General features: G+C 38.8%; 2 protein-coding genes across 2 annotated transcripts in view; one reads left to right on the forward strand and one right to left on the reverse strand.

Annotated features, from left to right (window-relative positions):
* The window catches only part of LOC120408080, a 92,226-nt gene that overhangs the window by 64,505 nt on the left and 5,353 nt on the right, over positions 1–22,368 (reverse strand). The gene's annotated exons all lie outside the window — the stretch shown is intronic.
* ANXA1 (annexin A1) lies at positions 1,233–21,948 on the forward strand. Its single transcript, XM_039544612.1, has 13 exons — positions 1,233–1,376; positions 6,320–6,399; positions 8,346–8,439; positions 9,282–9,376; positions 11,294–11,407; positions 12,531–12,621; positions 13,180–13,259; positions 14,274–14,330; positions 16,070–16,163; positions 16,983–17,078; positions 18,482–18,540; positions 19,510–19,632; positions 21,553–21,948. Exons 2-13 carry the CDS (start codon positions 6,334–6,336, stop codon positions 21,610–21,612), a joined length of 1,029 nt encoding a protein of 342 aa, XP_039400546.1. The 5' UTR covers positions 1,233–1,376; positions 6,320–6,333; the 3' UTR covers positions 21,613–21,948.

The following is a 22,368-nucleotide window of genomic DNA, read 5'->3' on the forward strand; positions in this document are numbered from 1 at the left end:
ATACATTTCTTTAGGGAACATTTCAAACTGAGTCCCACGGTATTTATTTTTGCATTGCATAAATTTTTCCATTGGCTTATGTCTCTTTCTCTCTGATTGACTTACTATTAGGTAATATTTTGCTAGTGCCTTATAAAAACATTGAATCATTGTGGGTTCTCTCGGAACAAAATCCCTACCCTTCCATCCTTCATGCACTTTTTTACTAAAGATGGACCCCAAAACAGAACACACCCAAATATGAAAACATTCAAACTCTTGCAAATCTGTGAGAGGGATTTGAGGTCAAAATCCAAACTTGTATATGGATTTCAAATGCATTATTATCAAGTATTTGTATTGCAGTAGGGTATAGGAGCCCCAGTCATGGACTAAGACTTGTGTTAGGTGCTGTGCAAACACAGAAAAAAAAAAGCTGGTTCCTGCATCCAAAGAGCTTATAAATAAATATAAACAAGAAACAGGTGGATACAGACAGACAAGGGATCATAAGAACATGATGAGACACTACAGGTCAGCATGATAGGCAGTAGGCACAGCACACCAATTGCCTATCCATTGTAGCTGGTCCCTCTGTCTGTGTGCAGAACCAAATCCTTCATGCTTTGAAGTCCAGAGCTAAATCTGAATGTTACAGCTCAGGCCCATTTGTCTGTTTAAAAATACCACCTATGGCACATCCATTAAACCTGTCTGTTATCACATCTTGGTTCTCTAAAATGACCATGTGCAATATTGTCATTTTTGCACCTAAGAAGATGTGAGATTGAAAAAAAATCACTATGGATACTGGCCCATTTCTGCTCTAAGATCAACCACAGTGAAGGCAAGGTCGATGGCCACCTGTTCGCATTAAAGACATCTGCTGTTTTTATCCCTTTCTCAGACTCCCTGCTAGTTGCACTCCTCAGACTAAAGTGCTGCTGCTTTCTGTTTTGATTTTTTAGCTGTACAATCAGATGTCAAAACGCGAAAGGATTCAGCATTGAACTTTATTTTTCTCTCACACTGGTTTGAAATCTATTGACTTCAATAAACCGATCCCAGTTTACACCAGCAGAGGATCTGACCTCAGAAGTGTAAAAAAAAAAATTACAGTACCAAAACATTTCTGTTGTTCTTTCTTTCACTCTGAAATCTGCTCTTAGTTAACTCCAGTGAATGGTTTTGCAAGGCATTTGTGTGTGTGTGTTTTGGATAGAGCCCATATTTAGCGTTCAAACAACCATCAGCCAATCATTAGAGACCTAGAAATATTCTCTGGTTGCTAGGTGTGGTCACCCAACGTCTTTATAAAAATCACAAGCCTTAGGCTTTCCTCTTCTAGACTGCAGCTTCCAGAGAAGTAACACTTTTTTAGCTGTGTGAAGCAAAAGGTATGTATTTTTTAGTTCTTTGTGGGTCTGTGTTGATTTAGCAAACTTTAATACATATGTACTACATTTACCAAATGATTTTGTGCAGTTTTCTGCAGATTGTTTTGGTTGGCACAGGCACAATGGGTGTGGTCATTTCTTAAAGTATTGCATTTACATTCAGGGGTTGGAACTGTCACTATTTTTCTTTACTTGAGGTGCACAAGAAATCTTGAATAAATATTAAGGATTGGAGAGCACATTTGCTTGGAATTAGCTGGTTTCTGTTTTTTAATGGGTTACCATGGAAAGCTATTTTTACAGCAAAACTATGAACAACAGGAAACTAATACCTTATATGGAAATTATTTTTTAAAACTGCTTTTACTGTGACAATAGTTAGCTGCTTAAAAACAGTATTCATTGTTTCACAAAGTTCAGCTGTAAGTGAAAAAGAAACCTCAGTGATAGTCTTAATGAGGTAGCTACGAAAACAATCTGCTTTTATAATTAAACACTAATGTAAGAGCAACTCAGTATGAGTAAGTGCTGCAGAATCTGGTTCTTGGTCTGCTCAGACCTTCCATTAATTTTTTCTCCAAGGGTGAGGCTGTTTCTCTCCTCTCTGCGTTCTTTTGTGTCCTGAGGACAGGATTTTCAAGCTTTTGGTATATAAGAGTGAAGCACTATTTCCTGGGTGTTGGCAGGAATGTACAGGAGGCATGGACAATAGGTACACAAACACTTCTGATGTCTACACTATCAAAACTTTTTGCTAATGGGGTTTAACAATGTTAATAGACTCTCTTTCAAGACCAACTTAGTGTGTCTATAAAATCCGTCATGCTGGTCCATCTAATATAGTTCCTAGAGAGGCAAACCGCCGTTCATGAAATGTCCGTTCATGAAATGTGGTATGCAAAGGTTTGGCTTGATTCCAATCTCACAGCTGTGTAAATCACAAGAAATCCTACTGAAGTCAATGGAGTGTAAAAACAATGTAAGATCAAATTTAATCTCATTTTGTTTCCAAAGACAAAAATTAAGAAGTATTTAGCTGTTGTTTAATGTTTCTACAGAGATTCAGCTTTTGGATAGTGGGACAAATTCTTGTCAGACTTCTGATAATCAGCCAAATAACTTTTCAAATACCTATTAGAAGCAGGAAGAAATGTCTCTCTCCCCCTATGGTACCTGCAGCTTGGCCACTTTTTCTCCCTTTCCATCTTGGTCATTTCTAGATGGTGTCCCAGGCTGAGCTTGGGAGTGGAGGGAAGTTTAGAAGAAGGCACCTCTCCTTAGTGATTCTGGCAAGAGTCCAGCCAGCTTCTCCTTTTCTCTTCATAGCAAATTCATATCCTCTCTTACCCACTTCTCCTGCCAAATAAGGCTTCTCACTCTCAAGAGTGTGCTCAGAGACCCTGGAAGTATCTTCCTGCACTCTTGCAATCTTTTATTATCGCTTATAGTAAGCTATCATGTTGCACCAATCAATATATGTTTAAACTGGGCCGATAAGGAATTTCATCACGTAGACTCACTTATTTCTTAACCCTCTGAATCAACAGATCAAACCAAAGAGCAATCAGAGTAAGGTATTTAACCCTGCCAGAGTGCTATTTACCTTGTAGAATTAAAAAAACAAACAAACAAACCCCAAACCGCTAGTAGTTTGCTAGAACAAAATGGATGGATTTATTTGCCAAAATGTCTGTATGGAAAAGGGAAATGAGGGACTAGACTTCCTCCTGCACCAAGATCAGGCTGACAAAGGAGGGAGGGACCATAAAGGGAATCAATTAGTTATGGCTACCTGAATCTCATGCCGTGTCTACTCAGTCTCGATGGAAATTAGAGCAGCCTAGGGGTTTATAGCAACTGCCTATGGTCCTGAGTGGACCTTACACTGGCTAAAAATTTGAAGAGCAGAGCTGCGCTCTAACTGGCCCCTCCTTACCTGCATCACAACCTCTAGACCAGGGTATGTGTGTATGTGTGGTGTGAGGGGGGAGCGGTTGGTGTAGAAGCCATCTCCACCAACTTTATACCAGGTAGGAGTTCCCCTGCACTCTGAGATTTCTCAGTTGGGCAGCTGTGGCCAGATTCCAGTCCCTTTGTGCATTCAATGTTTGATACATTCCCATTTCATTTAGGGTACAGTAGAGATTATGGCTCATATCTGGGAGCACAGAGTGCAACCCAGGAGTGGTATTGCAAAAGTGGTTTTAAGTTACCATTGCACTTTCTTGATCATGGGTTTACTGGCCCTCAACTAGGGTGAGGGGTGAATAAATGTGAAAGCTGTTCAGCTAGAACTGAGGCTGGGGATCATCATCTTTTTCAACCACACAAGATTTTTATGATTAAAAATTAAGTTTCCATTTAGATTATTTATCCAATCAGGTATTCAGGCATTGAAATGGGCCTGTGTTTTTTTTCATTGAACCATAGGACATGAATAGGACAAAAGTGTATGTCCTACTTTCACCAACTGTAGGATGGCCTTATGCTTGTTCCATGGCCCAAGATTCCTACTTGAATAAAAGTGAGTCATGCAGGTGTCCGTAGCAAGAATGTGGCCCTAGGTTTGACACAGGATGCTAAAGCTATGAGATAATGTCGAAAAAGAAAATATTCCAAATGCAAAGCTAATATACTATCCTTAACCTACTAGTTATTATAAATGCTTAAAATTAGCTCTGCTCAGGAATATTCTGCTCCGGTCAGGATGTGAAGGCAAAGACCATAACAGAGTTAAAAAAGAACTATATAAATTTGTGGCGGATAGGTCCATCAATGGCTATTAGCCAGGATGGACATGGATGGTGTCCCTAATCTCTGTTTGCCAGAAGCTAGGAATATTGACAGGGAATGTATCACTTGATGATTACATGTTCTGTTCATTCCCTCTGGGGCACCTGACTTTGGCCACTGTTGGAAGACAAGATCCTGGGCTAGATGGACCTTTGGTCTGACCCAGTATGGCCGTTACGTTCTATTCTGTAGAAATGTTTTTTAATGGAAAATGGAACTGCTGCAAAATCAGTAATGTAGTCTGGCCAGGGAGTGAGCCCAGCACATAGAGGAGAACAGATGTCTGAGGCACCCAAACTACTATTCCTATGACGTACCATGGCAGCTCAGGCAAACACATTTCAATATCGAATAAGGCTAGAATAAAATGTGTTGACATTGCCAAATAGAATTTTTTCTGAACTTTGTCCATTCCATAAATATTTTTTATTTTTTTAATTGAAAATTCAAAATTTTAGAATTCTCACAAGATGGAAATTCCAACTTTTGACCAGCTCTCTTAGCATTCCTTACCTCCCAAAATCCCACATTGCTTTTCAGTCCTTTCAGTATTATACATCAATCTTAGAGCCTCGTTATACCCAAGAGATGCAATGACAAACGTGATCCAGGTGACGGAGATTTTAGCAAAAATCAAATCAAATCTTCAGCTTCAACAACATTATACGTTCTGTCAAAAGTTCAATTTTCAGACATCCTCTAGTCTGATTTATTTTCCTAACATAAGTCTATAGGATACTTTATTTAGATACTATTTCTTACTGTGCTGTAGTAGGATCTGATCAAACCCTTTATTTAATATCAACAATCTGAGCTAAAATGAACTAGGTGTGGCTTACATACCCATCTATCCCCTCTTTTATAATATATCTATGTTTCAAGTGCTGTGTTTTATAGTGAGTACCACACATTAATTACTCTTTGAATGTAAGCTGATCCTGAAATGGTCATTTGTCTCCCTTTACTTAAAAGCAGGATTCAACCAAGCCCCATTAATGAATCCAGGATAAGGATGGAGCCGCAGCCTTTAATTCTATTGTTTTTGTGGGTGGGAGGCTGAGAACACTAATTGTATCTTTTCCCAGTGGTTTAATACTCTCTAGCATGCTTATCTGAAATCCTGTCCATTAGTATGTAAGACATATCACACACACACACACACGCGCACACACACATACAGTGGAAAGTGCTCCCTCACTGAGGCACTCATGGTGCCACACAGTTAAAATCTGATAAACAACAATTCAAATCACACACAATATATAATAAAAAATCCAGTTCTAATGTACTAAAAAGCCAAACAAAAGTGAATCATGAATGTACTACACTTCTACCCCGATATAATATGACCCAATATAACACGAATTTGGATATAACGAGGTAAAGCAGCGCTCCGGGGGCGGGGGGACCTGCACGCTCTGGTGGATCAAAGCAAGTTCAATATAACGCGATTTCACCTATAACGCAGTAAGATTTTTTGGCTCCCGAGGACAGCATTATATCGGGGTAGAGGTGTATAAAATACCACACATTCATTCTGGCCCAATACATTTTCCATTGGGAAAAAGAATAGATGAGATTTACTATTTTCCATTTTCTTCTTCTGTTGTAGAAAATACTCCCTTGTCTCAATAAAAACTGGAGGGGATGAATAAGAGCGGTCATTACCGAATTACAGAATTAGATGTTTATATGGCTCTGAAGAACCCAGCATTATAAAAGTACTTCTGAAAGGTTACAAACCCTCGAAGCCAACTTCTAACTAAATGGGGAGGTCAAGGAAGACATTTTTCTGTGGGTTTCTTGCTCTTTCCTTTGGAACTGCTGATATTGACCACTACTGGAAACAGGATGCCAAACTAGTTGGAACAGTGGTCTGATCTCTTCTGTTTCTAAAACATGTTGCAATAGCTAAGGCTGTGTGTGAACAATTGCTTAATGCCATAAGAGCTGCCACATATACCTTACACATTCAGTCGCAACTCATTGTGCCTGAATTTGCAGACATTACTCAGCCTCCCACTGTAGTCAACAGGAGTATAGTGACTCCAGGATTGGGTCTCTTGCTTGCAAAATCCTGTGGGATGCCATAAGTATAAAGGTGATGAAAAACAAATTTTGTTTTCTAATAGTTCATTTTCTCTCTCCAGAAACTTGGGTCAACATGTCGATGGTGCAAGCATTTCTGAAGCAGGCCTGGTTTATGGACAATGAGGAGCAGGAGTGCATTGTAAGTACTGCAAGCTCCCAAGAGCATAACTTTCACATACAAATGACTTTAGAAACACAGTTAAAAACATCAGCACAGATTGCCAAAATGTTGGAATCAATCTGTATTTTGTTATATACTTAAGGGATGAAATCATTCCTTCTTTAAAACAATGGCAAACTTCTCATTAACTTCATTTGGGCCAGGATTTTACACTAGGTACTACTAGCATATGTCTGTGATGGCAAGTCCAGTATCAGATAACAGATATTATTCTTATTTACACACAGTAACATCTAGTTACCAGTTTGTATCCAACACCCATTTGGGACAACCATTTCAGTTACTGTAATGACATGTCATTCTCTGTAGCCAGCCATTGATACTATAAGAAGCAAAGCTAAAATGAGTCCATCTGCCACACAAGGGAATATGGACATCTAAGACTATCAGGATGAAATGACATTTAAAGAGGACACAGGGACTCCTAGTGCCATGAAAATTTCAAAACAAACGAACATAGGAAACCCAGAGTCTGAGACTAGTAATGTGAAGGAGGAACTGATTCAATCAAAATAAGTTCTTTGTTCTCATGCAGATATGGTATGATCTGGATAAAAAATGATTAGGGTGGGATCTCTAACAATGAGTACTGGGACCTAGTCTCATCAATGATACCAGAAAGATTTACAAAATGGAAATGTTCTGCATCATTTAAAAAAATTCTGATGATACAGAGATATGAAACATTGTTGATACAACAAAGAGGATTCTGATAACCTAATGGATGTCAGTGTCAGTAAAAAATAAAGTGATACACCAGTGAGAAGTCACAGTATAATGGAAAGTAACATTCGGGGCAGATGGTGGGCTAAGGTGGCTTTAAACCATTTTGTGGAACCCCAGTCCTGCAGCCTTTCCATCCAGGGACTGCCTGAGCACAGCAGCCTTCTGGCCAGACTCCCTTTTCACCAGCATGGCAGCCCCAGTTGCACCATTACAGCCTGGAATTCTTTTCATGAGCAGTTGCTTTGGCTCAAAAGATTCACCATGGCAGCCAAAGTGAAAAATTAAATCATAGGGCATGTCTGAGACCTTGGGGCACTGAAGTAGGCAGTGCCTCCTCTTAATGTGCCACATCTACCAACAATTATTCTAGTGCACATTTAATAGTATTAAGTACATGCGACTCTCCCTAGTCTAGCTTTGCCAAGTTACATGTGTATGTTAATAAACATACATAATGATATAATTATGGAAGTAGGCCATCCACACAGTTGCTTAGTGAGATATCAGCACTTCAAGTATATTAAGTAGTTCATTTTGCCCTATGCATCACAATGTATCCGGTGCATGTACACCTTGCTTCTTGTATCTTCTTCCTTAATCATTCACTTCTAAAGTTCTTTAAAATATATCCAGTAAAGAGAGAAAAGGCAGGAGATAAGACTGAAGACACAGAAAACATGATTAATTCTATGAAAGTTCAGATATTAGCATTTGACCCAACTAATGTAGTAGTACAGTGCGCTATCAGACCTCACACCCAAACAGATTTGAATACCAATAGTTTGCACTTATATATTTTATTTCATCCTAGGATTTCAAAGCATTTTACACATTAATTAATAAAGCTTCACGACACCTCTGTGAGCTGGGTAATTATTAACCTCACACTGACGTCAGTGGAGTTGTTCCTGGTGCACCGGTGTTGTTGGACCAAAAACAGATCCTACGTGACTTGCCCAAGGTCACACAGCAAGTCAGTGGTAGGGCTGGTAATTATATAACTAAATAGCCTTGTGCTCTACTCTTTCCCTTCTTTAATAATGGGGTTACAAAGGGATAACATTCCCTTCCTTGATAATGGTACAGAGTAGTAAGTTCTCCCAATTAAGAAACTCACATGAGCTGCTTGTTGGCATAAAATGAGTCTCTGTGAAATGACCAAATTCTGTTTCTTTTAGAAAAATTCAAAAGGTGGATCCGCAGTCCATACCTACCCTAACTTCAATCCATCATCTGATGCTGCCGCATTGGACAAAGCTATAACTGCTAAGGGTAAGAAGAGTAAAAATATGACACACCATTATAGAATTAGGATTTTTCCCCAGGGAAATTGAGAATGAATAACCTTAAATAAAACGACAGAACCAGAGGTAACAGCATTCAGCAGAGAAAACTCATACATATCTAAAAGACTAGCAAGTTATCAAAACTACTGCATTCTGAATGTGGCACATGGGAAAAACTGGAACGTTTTGATTTCTTAATTTTGTGTTTCAATTTCAGACTGTAATGCTGCATTAACAGTTCGTGCATTTTTTGCACAAAGGGTAGCAATATTATAAATTTAATCTTTAAAGAATTGAAGGAGAATTATTACATGCCAAGTTAATAATTTTGATTTGATTCCCATAAAATGTCCCCAAGATTAAGATGTGAATTTGCTGATACTGTGCTATGTACTCTTTCAATTACCCTTTTGTCTTTAATGAATCTCACATTGGGCAGAATATGACGTCTTTTTCAATTAGACTTACTGAAATTAAACATGAGCATGATAGCTAATAATATTTATTCTGTTTAGCTACGGCCTAGTGTGGGTACTTCACTCAGAACATTTCAGTGACTTTGTATATGACACCATAGCAAAAACGGATTTCAACAACCTTAAAAGAATCTATTTATCTGCTTTCTTGGCTATAATCACAATTTAGTAAATTAAATACTACATTTTCTCCTTGGATAAAATGTAAGTGTGTCTAGCAGTGTAAACAAGACAAATTTCAGAGAATATAATGTACAAATCATGATTTGTACACATAACTTAGAGATACTGGCAAGCAAAATGGAAGGATGATGAAAATGATTTACAAAGATTTGTTTTCCATCACTTTCAGGTGTGGATGAAGCAACCATCATTGATATCTTGACTAAAAGAACCAATGGACAACGCCAGCAGATCAAAGCTGCATACCAGCAGTCTAAAGGAAAGGTACAGTAAGAACAAGGCTGCCGTTAATATGCAGCTTGAGTTTTTCAATTTTTGCAGCTAGTCCTGACAGTCCATGCAGTTTTAGCTTCCCAAAACATAACATGACAGGGAATCTTCTCTATGTAGTTGCTGAAGGCTGTGGCCGGGAATGATAATATTGTACTGCAATTACATTGCACCCTCAGATGTGCAAAGGCTATTAATCTTTTAACTTAATGGCCATCATCGTCCTGAGGTAAAGTTCAAGGCTCTAATCCTGCAAACCACCAAGCACCTTAAAGCCCCAATGGACTCATTGAGAGTCTTTGGGAGTTGAGAGCTCTGACTAATATTTTGGAGGCATTTAGTACTTGGCAGGATTATGCTCCAACAAAGCAATTCTCAGCATGGAGTTGCCAGGAATTAAAGATTAATATTTAATTAAATATGTTGTGATGAAACCTCCAGGAATATGTCCAATCAAAATTGGCAACCTTACATAAGGGCCAATTCCAATCACAATATCTGTGTTTGGAGAACCAGGAGGAATTTCTCCATGTGTGCTCAGGAAGGGGTATCATTCCAAAAGGGGCAAGGAAGAGGCATGATCATGGCCCTGCCTCACTTCTACACCAGCCCATTGAATGGGTCTAGTGCACAGTCTGCTCCATCCTAGTGGATGTTACAGACTGCACCCTTACTGCCCTCGGTGCTCAGGGGAGTTTGGGGATCATTGCATCTCCTTGAGAAGGTTGTAGCGCTGCACCTCCCTACAACAAACTCTCCAATCTAGCCCATAACTTTACTGAAATATTATTTAAACAATCGACATATCTAAATTATTGAGCCTTTAAGTCACAAAGAAACCAGCAATCAAATTACTCACCCTGAAGTGGCTTGCAGGGAACCACTATGAAAACAGTTCTAATAAAGTGCCATTTTTTGTCTAGGTTTTCTGTCTTCCTGTTCAGCAAACCTCACTGTGGTTTACACAGCCTTACCCCGCCCCAGAGAGGAAGCCCCAGTTTTGCAATTCTCTTTTTTATTAAGGCCTACATTAAAACACAGTTTCAAAGTCACAAAGAGCTTTAGGATTCATCTCACCCCTTTTTAAAACTAAAATTTAATTTTCAATTTTGATAATATGAAAGATTTTTAAAATGCTACAAGCACATTCTCTAGGGACCTATGTACTTTAGTGACTGGTGGAGTATCAGAAACTAAGCAGAATTCAGCAGATATTGACTACTGAATCTAGTGCTCCCTTAGCAACCCCACTGATTTAGGAGGTCCTAACTTGCAGAACAGAGTACCCCTGCTTGGTGTATCAATAAAGAGGTGACAGGTTCTTAAAGCAATTATTACAGGCTTGTTTGGGGGGGGTGAGCATAGGGCTATAATTTTTGCACACACTGAAGTATCAAGAACTGCATTTAAGTTAGGAAGAGTTGATATATAGGATATGTGAAGATCCACTACTAATCCTAAACTTGCAATATCTCTCACATCACTTGCCAGTACTGAGCTTGTTTGAAAATCTCCATTTTAATAGGGTGGTTTCCAACATCTTTATTCCTAACCAGGCAAACACAAAAGCCCTCGCCCCCCACCCAAATGCACTTGTAAGCAAGTCACAATCACAATAACAATATTAGCTACTTATAAGAACTGGAAAGTTTGCTTTGGTTTTATTTTGTCTTCAGTGCAGTATGCAGGAGAGAGTACTTCTGAACACTTTGTAATAGCTAGTTAAAGAATCATCAACATGAATAAAAGGCAGACAAAGTACCCAAAGTTTAAAACATGATTCTCTATAATGGAAGGTGAATTTTTCTACCTAAGGGACATATAATAGTATTGCTCATTCATTTTCTGGGAGCTTCTGAACTGTGGGTCTTTAAAGCTTGCCAGCTTACAATTGTGTATCCTTCCTTGTAGTCTCTGGAAGAAGCTTTGAAAAAAGCCCTCAAAAGTCAGCTTGAAGAAGTTGTCCTGGCTCTGTTGAAAACTCCAGCCCAGCTTGATGCTGAGGAGCTCAGGGCTGCTATGAAGGTATGGCAATAAAATTTCAGCACAACTCCCAACTTAAAAAACTCTGCTGCTATCCTTGCTTATATTCTGCAATTATATTCAGATTCGAATATTGGTTGCAGTGCCAAATAAGAACACCATTAAATTCAAAGCGTCAGACAAGAGTAGCATCTGTATTATTTATTTAAAAGTTTGTAAAGATGCATCCATAGCTTACAAGTACCAATCAGTTAAAAGTATGAGCGTGAATAGTTCTAATTTCACCCTCTGAAAACTGGATTATTAAATACCCTCGTGCAATAAAGCCAAGCTATTGATTTGCACCTGCTAAATAATTTCCTTTTGTTTGCTTCATGACTATAATTATTTCATCAAGTTTGTTGACATCTGATTTTATTTGCATCAGTTCGATGTGTACAGTCATCTTGAATACAGTATTTGGTTCCTGAACAGTTAATTTTGAAGACTAAACGAGAAAAATTCCATGTAGGAAAAAGGCTTTCTGAATTGCCCCAGGTGAATCAGAAGAAGCACAAATGCCCCTCTCCTTACTTTAAAAAAAAATATAACACCACCACAAAGCAGCAGAATGGACTAATTCTTCAAAGCTAAAGTTATAGTCAGGCCAAGTAAAAACTCTGATGGAGAAAATTTATTTAACACTAGACATGTGGAAATATAACCCATAAGCTAAAGTTCAGGTGGCAAATGCAGCCCTTGACAGGGGTTGAACAAATGGTGCTCTTTCACTTCTGTCATTTCCCTATAGCATTTATTAAATTACTAATTTTTTTAAAAAGGAATTTGATTTCCTTCCACCCAGTTTTCTCAGAGCAAGCCCTACCTATAAGCTGCTCAGTCTTTGTAATACCTCTCTCAGACATTAGTAGCATTAAGTATGATAAAGAGGAACTATAGTAAAAATAATTTATAGGATGGTGTGAAATGCTTATTGTTTCTGATTTACTGGAAGGCTTGGCTTACTGTATACGGGCTCCCAGATGAAATAACCTTCCAAAAACTTATGCATCTGTAATCAAGGACATTGATTTTATAGTTATCACATGTGGTTCTGTGCTTCTAGATGTTGTGTTTCCCTAATTACATACGGTCAGACAAAATTTGCTCAACTGTTTTCCAACAGGGGCTTGGAACTGATGAAGATACCTTAATTGAGATTCTGGCTTCAAGGAACAATAGGGAAATCAGAGAAATCAACAGAGTCTACAGGGAAGGTAATTCATAGGTTGTAAGATTACATGCATAGAACATATCATTGGGGAAGGAATAAAGGCACGGTCGGTCAAGCTGTTTCTCTCCCTAGTGTTGGTGATTTTGAAGGATCCATGGCCAATGAGTCTGAGAAATTCCATTCCTGGCATAAAAAGTTTCACTCCAAAGCAGCAGGAGAGCCTTACTGTCCCCTGCTTCTTCTCATGTAAACCAGACTCCTTATGGAAAATGTGACTCAGGGAATTTATAAAAAGAGATGGACCTAAACCATCCTCCCCCTTCTATTCCCAAGGTTAGGTATTTGGATCAGACTCCAGACTTCACAGTTCATCTCAATTTATTAGTAAACAAATTAGAGAGGGCACATAAAAATTATTCAAAGATAGCTTCCTACAAAGATAACAGTGGGACCCAAATCAAAATGACTAATTCTAATATTGATAAAAACACGTATTTAAGTAGGAGATTTGGAACTGGAAGGAATATTTCTGTAAATGAGATGAAAGAATTCTTTAAAATATCATGGGAATTTTTTTTATTGTTTTCTTGTTTCATTGTAGAGCTTAAGAGAGATCTTGCAAAAGACATTGTCTCAGATACATCTGGAGACTTCCAAAAGGCTTTGCTTGCTCTAGCCAAGGTATGCTGTGTTCAAATACTTTCAATAAACTTTATTTTTAAGAAAGAGTTGAGTTAGATGACGTATGTACATCAGCCAGAGAAACCATGGGGGACTTGTTTGTTGCTTATTACTCTTTATTCAAAAAAAAAAAAGAAAAAAAAAGAAATCTTACTATGTGGAGCAAAATTTCTCTTTAAACAAGTTGATGTTTAGAATAATATTTTCATCCTACTAGAAGTTACAAGAAAAATCCTGATTTTTACTGGCCTCTGTTTGCTTTTAAACTTTTTCACTTGATCAGAGTTTATAAGTATTTTGAAGGTAATAACAGAAGCCAGAAATTATTTAATCTCAGATGATGGCAAGTTAAAAAGCAATGCCAAGAAATAGGAATGTAAAACTTTCCACTATAAAGCAGGAAATATTTCTTAACAGTAATATAGCTGGATAAAAGCAGAGTGTGTGGAAGGTGGACAAATTGCCCTATATGCAGATATTTAAAAGCAGATTAAATAAAACATTTATTTAGTGGGCATGATATATAAAATCTTTCTGTAAAGTCAACAGGTATCAGACTCCATGATTCAGGGATCTGAAGTTGTCACAATCTGTGTGAAATTTCCCCCGCAAAATGAAGGATTGAGATTTAAAATATCATCTTCTGATAAAATCCTTGATCAGAATGAAATTTATTAAGTCTATCTTAAAATGAGTTCAGTGTCTGAATTTCTACCTAATGGTTAGATTCTGACACCCGTTATTTTATGGGGAATAGAACCTTACTTGACAAGGAGTCTCAATGACGTTCATATGATTATTCGAGAAGTAAGGCACTACTCAGGTCTGGCCCTAAACAAAGGAAACCCGATTGGTTTGCATATGCTTTGATTTCATTCTTAGAGCAATCGATTTACCCATTGGAACTTCACCTTAGTGCTCTCAAACTTCATGCTAAAATGGCGTAATGGGAAATGGCAGTCATCCCAGGGTTATATAGACAAAATGGTAACGTGAGAAAATGAAATTTTTTAGGGTGACCGTAATGAAGATGGCCGTGTGAATGAAGAGCTTGCTGACAATGATGCCAGGGTAAGAAAAGGCTCTGCACTCTATTTGAGAAATGTTTTGTCTTGTCTCTTTTCTTTCCATGCTCAATATAGATTGTAACAAGCACAATCACTCGAGCTGAGGACATTATATAATCTGCTGTACTGGTGTCCTCCCTAACCCACCTTTATTAGTTTAGGGGTTGATGGAGTCTCTTTTCTTGGAGAAAGCTGTTAGTACATGAGCAAGTAGAGGTCAGTAGTGTGGTTGATAAGTTACCCATGATCGCTTCCTTTCTTTTATAAAAACCAGTACATCTACCAATCTCTGAGAGGGGAAAGAAGCGTACATGGGTGAGAAGGACCACCTGCACCACCCTAGCCAAAGGAAACTTGTTAGCATTCCCCTTTTTAGCAGTAGCTTTAGCTTTGTAATCATAGGCCTTTCAAGATTCCATGATGCTTATTAGTATGTCATTACTTCAGATTTTAGAATCTTTTTAATGAAAGTTTAAATACCACAACCATTTCCCATAGTACAGCTTCTAGATTAGTGTGATTTTTATTATGGGCAAACACTCTGGTCAACAACACTGAAAGAGCAGCCTATCCTGACCTTTTATGCCTGTAGGTAAAATCACATCACTACTCTAATTCAGAGCTTCAAAATTGATATGAAGTCCAGCTGGTTGGTCTCATTGTAAAGCTCAATCCTGCAGTATGAGAGTTCAGTTTCCTAGCACATGTTTGGTTTCAGACACATACATACACACACACACGCATGGCTGAGAGGACAGCACATTCATCCTTTAAAATGGAAGGAGTACATTACAGCATCAATAGAATCTCAATGGGTCAATTAAAGTGCATCATTGTTGGGCTCTGAATGGAGTACTATTGGTAATTCCTTTGCTGAATGGATTTAGCCATGATAGGGGGTCCCACTCCACAGGTGATTATTGTGGGTGGAGGATGTCTGGAGAGCTGGGGAAAAGGAAGAAGGGGAAAGGGTTTAACTAATCATCATATTTGGGGTCAGGAAGGAATTTTCCTCCAGGGCAGATTGGCAGAGGCCCTGGAAGTTTTTCGCCTTCCTCTGCAGCATGGGGCATGGGTCACTCGCTGGAAAATTCTTTGCACCTTGAGGTCTTTAAACCACAATTTGAGGACTTCAATAATTCAGACATAGGTTAGGCATTTGTTACAGGAGTGGGTGGGTGAGATTCTGTGGCCTGCATTGTGCAGGAGGTCAGACTAGATGATCATAATGGTCCCTTCTGACCTTAAAGTCTATGAGTATGAGTCTAAAATGAGTCTGGTTTTCCATTAATGGCCCTCATGGAAAGAAAAGGAAGATCTAGTGTGCAGTTTTCCCATAATTCGTTTCTGTAGAATTCTTATCTTCATTAATTATGCATTTGGGTCCAGCAATAGAAAGCCAGTCAGTCCTGTACTTTCCACACTGACAGCAGCATACTTCTCTCAGGAATGGTCATGTTAAAAAATGTTTGGAAATGCCAAGCACAGGTGTCTAGTGGCCTGTGAAACTATTATGACTTTAGCCAAGAATGCAGTAACAGTGGGAAAAGCTAAGAACAAAAGTCGTCTGTACAAGTTTGTGACATGTGAGGCATTCTATATTATGTATGGAATGTCCTTAGTCCTTGATGAAGACAATGGTGCAAAGGCCTATGTTTGGTTGAGGATGAGAGCATTAGATGTGCAATATTCCAGGTCATCTCATTATAAGGATAATATATAAACTTCTGTGCTTTACAATAGGCCTTATATGAAGCAGGAGAGAAAAGAAAAGGAACAGATATCAATGTATTCATTACCATCCTTACTACGAGAAGCTACCCACATCTTCGAAGGGGTAGGTTGAATGAAGCTTTCTGCCTCAGGGAACTGAATTTTAAAAATGCACCTCTCATATATCTGAGTAACAGGTGCCAGAAGTATTTAAATATTGACTTTAAAAGACATTGGACTGGGCCCCAATTTCTAAAGTCAGATGCTATATCAGTGTAAACAGATACTGTATGTCCAATGAACAGAAACATGCACATGAGATGGTTATTTCAGCAAAGGCTTGAAGTAAGTTATTCCTATGAAATATATTCCCAATACACACATTTTGGATGGTGGTATACAGTAACCGGTGCATAAAGTTGACATTTCACATTATGGGTTGAACTGCATCCCATTTTGAGGATCTTCTAAAGTAAATGCAGTAGACGTGTATCTGTCTTAACTTGCTTTTTGGAGGACTGCTTGTGCTTCAGGGAACAATCCAATGCACTGAGGTTAGGAAGGCAATTCCCATATGGGCAGGTTTCACATAATTAACTATTATAGGGTTTTTTGTCACTTCCTCTGAAGTATCTGATACTAACCACTGTCAGAGACTGGCTATTGGGCTAAATGGGCCTGGTACATAACTACACTTTCTATCATGTGATCTGGTACATCAGTTCCTGTGTCAGAAGTTGGAAACTCAAAGCTGCTGCAAGCTTTTCAAATTGTAGCTTATTTCCTACACTGTGTATCACTTGCTGATCTGATGACATCATCAAACTGTTAGCTAACTGTCTACTCCAGATGGTGGACAGAGAACTTTTTAACATTAACAAAATAAAGAGAGCAAGAACATAGTATTTTCCCAGTTTTCACTAAGCTTGATATCCATGTTTAGTCTTTCAGAAATATACCAAATTCAGCCAACATGACATGAACAAGGCACTGGACCTGGAACTGAAAGGCGACATTGAGAACTGTCTGACAGCGATTGGTATGTAATCCCCCTTGCCAAGTAACTCATTGCTTCTAAACTGTGCTTCTTTCCATATTAACTATATGAATGTCAGAAGTAAGCTATCTTTCATTGCCCCAGTGGGAAGGGATCCTGGTCTCCTATTGTGTTTCATTAAGAACTAGCATAACTATTGTACATGACCGTTTGGTATCTGACACTTTGGAAAGTCTAACTGGAAAAAAATGGAGTAAACAGGAATTGTTTCATATAAATAAAAAATATAAATTAATGTGTGAAAATGCACATTTCATAAACAGATGTCTTTGTTGAAATCCACTTATAGACTCTGATTCTCATTTGTACTAAAGTCGCTTTAAAGTCGCCCTGGCTGTGTAAAAGGCCCAAAGAGCAAGCATAAAAGTAATTTTAACTCACTTTAAAGCTCTTTATTCTGCCAGAGTGGTATAAAGTTGCTCCAGTGTAAATAAAAATCAGGGCTGTAAAGTTTTTATTCTCCACACTGATTTACTTTATATTTTGATAAAATATTACAAATCATCCACCTAAGATGCGCTCAGGAGAATATCTTTGTAAAGATTCAGGGCAGATGTTTATTGTCACATGTCTGTTATGATGTCCTTTAAACTTTCTATTCACCATGCACAGTACAAATGATGGGAGACTGGGTGGAGCTACAATACTGGGAACTACCCTGTGGCTGAACAATCCTCACTTAAAACATCACACCTCAGTGGAATGAGCATGGGACTGGGAGTCAGGAGACCCGGATTCTATTTCTAACTTTGCCACTGACTCTTTGGGTGACTTTGGGCTAATTGCTGATAGACAAGGCTATCTCCTTTCTAACATCTCCTGGGCCCACATGCCACTTCAAAGGAGGGAGGGATGAGGCAGAACCATGTTCATGCCACACACACCAGCCAGTGGATCTGGCCAGTGATACAGAAGAGTTGCATTCTTCCTAAGGTGTGATGAAGTGGGCGTGTCATTTGTGCACGAGAGAGCTCCAGGAGACATTGAGACTTATGGATGTAAACTGCTGCGTAGGTGTGAAATATAATATTATTGTACTCCCAACCCAGCTCTCAGTGTTTGGTGCAAGCATAACACACCAATTAGCTTTATTCCTTTGCTAGATTTAGTTTGGGCAAGAAAAAAAAAATGGAAAAGTACTATCAGCACCCTCTAAAATACGTCATGATATCAGGCATATGGTTGGTATAGTTAATTGCTCACTGCATAATGTTTCTAAGGTGGAAGAAAACTGCTTCACTTTGCCACCTGAGAACTGCAGCATATTTCTTAACCTCGTGCTTGCAAATCCCAACTCAGCACTGATGACAGTACTGTTTCCCCCACTTTGCATGTGTGCTTTACTTATGTGTCATATTTAACTCCATCACATTGTTTCATTGCAGTGAAATGTGCCACAAGCAAACCAGCTTTCTTTGCAGAAAAGCTCAACTTGGCAATGAAGGTAGAGTATGCTGAAAAACTTTTGTTTGGGGAGGGAGAACTTTTTAATATAAGATGACAAACTGGGCCAGAGCATCCTGCCATGAAAAGCCCCTCAGGAGGGAGCCAAAGGGGGGGAAGAGAATTCAGTAAGTTTCCATACACTTTCCTGTCTGGTACAAGGGGCTTGGGGCTTTATCTCTATATGAACTCATCTGCATCTACCTATCTACAATGGACACTGTTAAAAAGTTAATTTGGTTTCAGTGATATTAACACTATATAAAATGGGGAATACTACTAGAACTGATAATGTCTCTACACCCAGAATGAACTTTAAGAGAATGCCAATGGACACTGTATCAATCTAGTAACTTACAAGGCCTTGTCACTGTAGAATTTTGGAGATCACATGAGACCATAAGGGCCACTATAATGAGCATGTTTCCCCATCCCAGTGGTTAGGAGTTTACTCACATAACTCCCATTAGCATTAACAGGAGCTATGCATGTAAACCCAACTGTATCAAGATGAGAAGACACCTCCTCATGTTTTTTTTAAATATAAATAGAGAGCCTGTGCTTTCCCTGACGTTGAAAACAAGCCAGATTTCACTTGTACCTCCACACACCAGAGGGAAATCTGCTTCTCTAGAGAACCCTCACTTTAAGGGGCAGTCTGCCAGCAGAAAGCAAAGGAGCCTTATCAGCATGTCTCCACACTGTCAGGGGGCTGAAAGGGGAGGATCTGAGGGCATCAGAGGCAGTGCAGGTTCTGGGGCCTGAGACCCACGCTCATTCAGACGGGGGTGGTCAGATGAATTCGCAGCTATTTTTGATTTATGTTGCAACAGTCCATTTTCCCCCAATTGTTTAACATGCAATTCCTTTTGATGTGAAAAATCATTCAGGCTGTCAAAATAAATGCGCACCACCGTGATTTAAGAATAATGCTTTTTATGCCCAGGTAATCATGATTTATTTTTAACAGGGCTCTGGGACACGCCACAAAATACTGAACAGAATCATGGTTTCACGTTCTGAGGTTGACATGAATGAGATCAAGGGCTATTATAAGAAGCTGTACGGCACACCTCTCTGCCAGGCCATCTTGGTATGTTTTTTTCCTTTCAGCTGAAGCTATATCAGTTACTGAATGTAAAATGTTATTGTAATTGTCTGGCTCAGGAGGCTGGTAATGGGCTTTATAGCCATCCTTTAGGTCACCAATTTTAATTTAGGCAGGGTTGAAAAATAATTACTATCTGATGTTTCTTCAGTGACTCACATGAAAATGATGGTAGGGCTGAGTCCTTTCCTGGTGGATAAGCATGTGTCACAAAAGCCATTGCAAATGGTGATATACAGCACTTTTTGGCAGTTTCAGCCCGGTGGCCAAAAGATTGAGTGAACGTAGAGACGGAACTACACTCTCCTCCTTTTATCTGTGGCTCCACATGAGACACAGTGGGAGGGCAGGGTAGGAATGCTTACATTGCCCCGTCCTTGCTGTAAGGATTCTGGGGATAGACAGAGGTCTTCAGGGCTGCCAGGGTGGCACTTTTCCATTACCAATTCTACTTCTGTATGCCATGTAGATGCAGCTGTGCTGGTCCCAGCATGTTAGAGAGACACAAGACGAGTGAAGTAATATCTTTTATTGGACCAACTTCTGTTGAGGAGAGGGACAAGCTTTCTAGCCACAGAGTTCTGACCCAAAGAAGAGATTTGTTTGGCTAGAAAGCTTGTCCCCCTCACCAACAGAAGTTGGTCCAAGAACAGATATTACCTCATCCAACTTGTCTCTGTAAATCAGCTACTGAAATTTAAATTAAATATATACCTGTACATAGGACAAATTAATATAACATTGACAAAAGCTACATTTCCAGAGCAGTAAGGCATCCTCAGCAGAACTGAGAAGGTAACACCCTTAGCTGGTGTAAATCACTAAGCAATGCCAGCTTATGCCAACTACAGATCTGTCCCGGTGTCTCTAGGCTTACCTTTTTTAAGGCAAAACCAGACTGTTTAAATTTTCCATAAGTGCAATTTCCTTCTAGTAGCTCACTGATTTAAATGTATCACTGCCAAATAGCTTTTTGACAGCTACTGAATACTCTCAGTAACAAGCACAGTGATTGTAGAGGAAACTTACAGTACATGGACTAAAACACTCACATTAATCTTTGTCAGTATCTGCCATTTCACAAATAAAATACTGCAGACAGTACAATTATGCAATTTACTAGTATTCTTAAGTGTGTGTGTATATATGCATATATACACACACACACGATTCTTTGTCTCACATGATATTGCACTGCATCCTATCTCGATGCAAAATTACATGGCTGCATTAGAAAATTGAATCTGATATAGTACATGCCATCTGAATCAGGCAAGGCATAGTCACACTTGAGAAAACATGGAGCTTAATAAATTAGATGCTCATGGAAATCATATTCCAAATTGTTGAATTCTGTGAGCAATTAAATATCATGACATCTAAAATTACTTCAAAAGAACCCTATGCTAATAAAAGTTAGGAATAGCCCAATCTTAATATGTATTAATTATAGTTTAAATAAACAATTCATGTTCACTGGTAAAGGGTGACTTTCCGTTTCACCCATGGTAGGAAGGTTAAGGCACTCGATCGGGACTCAGGATAGTCTCAGCTCTGCCACAGACCTACTGTATCAACTTAGGCAAATCACCTAATGACTTTGTGCTTCAGTACCCCATCTGTAAAATGAATCCTTTCTGGCTCCCACCATTGTCTATCTTGTCTGTGTATGCTGTGATCCTGAAGACTCTCTCATGTGTTTAGTTTTATGCACCCTGAATAGTCCCCTTAACTTAGTGGGACCATACAGAGTTGATTGAGTTAATCTTGTGTGGCCTTAGTTTGGGGAAGGGACTGTCTCTCTTACAAGGTGTATATCCAGTGTCCACCACAATGGGGTCTTGATCTTAGTCAGAATCTTTAGTCAGAACTGTAATAATAATTTTAGTGTTCTTAAATTGACAGGATGAAACCAAAGGAGATTACGAAACCATTCTGGTGGCTTTGTGTGGTGGTGACAACTAAGCTTCATGATGTTCTGATGCATTCCAGCCTTGTCACCGAGGTTATCATTCCCTTTGTCTCAGCTGTTTACAAAATATAACATAGGCTTTAAACAGAGATGGATCTCTGGTTAGACTGTGGTCCAGACATGTGCTATCTGGAAAATGTGTAGCCTGGAAAATGTATTTTGATATTACTATGCTGTGTGGCATTATTAATCTCTTTTTTCTATTTACCCAAAGCCAAAGAGTGTACTTAAAAGTTCTTTTTGCTTTAAAAAGATTAAGCATATACAAGGTACAGTTTTTCTCTGAGCTACGCAAGTGTAACTTTACAAATAAAATTAACCTGTGAAGAGGTCTAATGTGTCCTTTATGGCTTCTCTACATTTTATGCCTGCTGTTGTTGCATATAGCATATGATAATGAACGAGAATTTAAAACAAGGAAGTGAATTCAACAGCTTCCAGCAGCATAATTAAATTCACAACTTAGGTAAAACAGAACTGAATGGGATTATATAAGTCAGCCTCAGAAGCAGAACAGAAGGTTAACTAGCAATGCAATGTATTTTTCTTAAAATGAGAGATATCAGCATCATGAAAACTAATGCTACTTCTGTCTTCCTGTCACTAATGGTGAAGGCTTTGCATGGGGAATGCTATTCAGATTCTTTTTCAAAATTCAGAATAAACATAAAATTGTGCACTGAGCAAAATTTTCACATATAAATAACTACAGTAGAATCTCAGAGTTATGAACACCAGATTACGAACTG

The sequence above is a fragment of the Mauremys reevesii genome, linkage group 6 (assembly GCF_016161935.1).
Source record: "Mauremys reevesii isolate NIE-2019 linkage group 6, ASM1616193v1, whole genome shotgun sequence".
NCBI lineage: Eukaryota > Metazoa > Chordata > Testudines > Geoemydidae > Mauremys > Mauremys reevesii.

What these genes read in the sequence shown, in the direction of transcription:
- ANXA1 (XM_039544612.1), top strand. Translation starts at nt 6,334, where the DNA reads ATGTCGATGGTGCAAGCATTTCTGAAGCAGGCCTGGTTTATGGACAAT. An exon ending in CAACAGAGTCTACAGGGAAG is followed by an intron (nt 12,622 to 13,179) that starts GTAATTCATAGG and finishes GTTTCATTGTAG; the next exon opens with AGCTTAAGAGAGATCTTGCA. An exon ending in GAACTGTCTGACAGCGATTG is followed by an intron (nt 17,079 to 18,481) that starts GTATGTAATCCC and finishes GTTTCATTGCAG; the next exon opens with TGAAATGTGCCACAAGCAAA.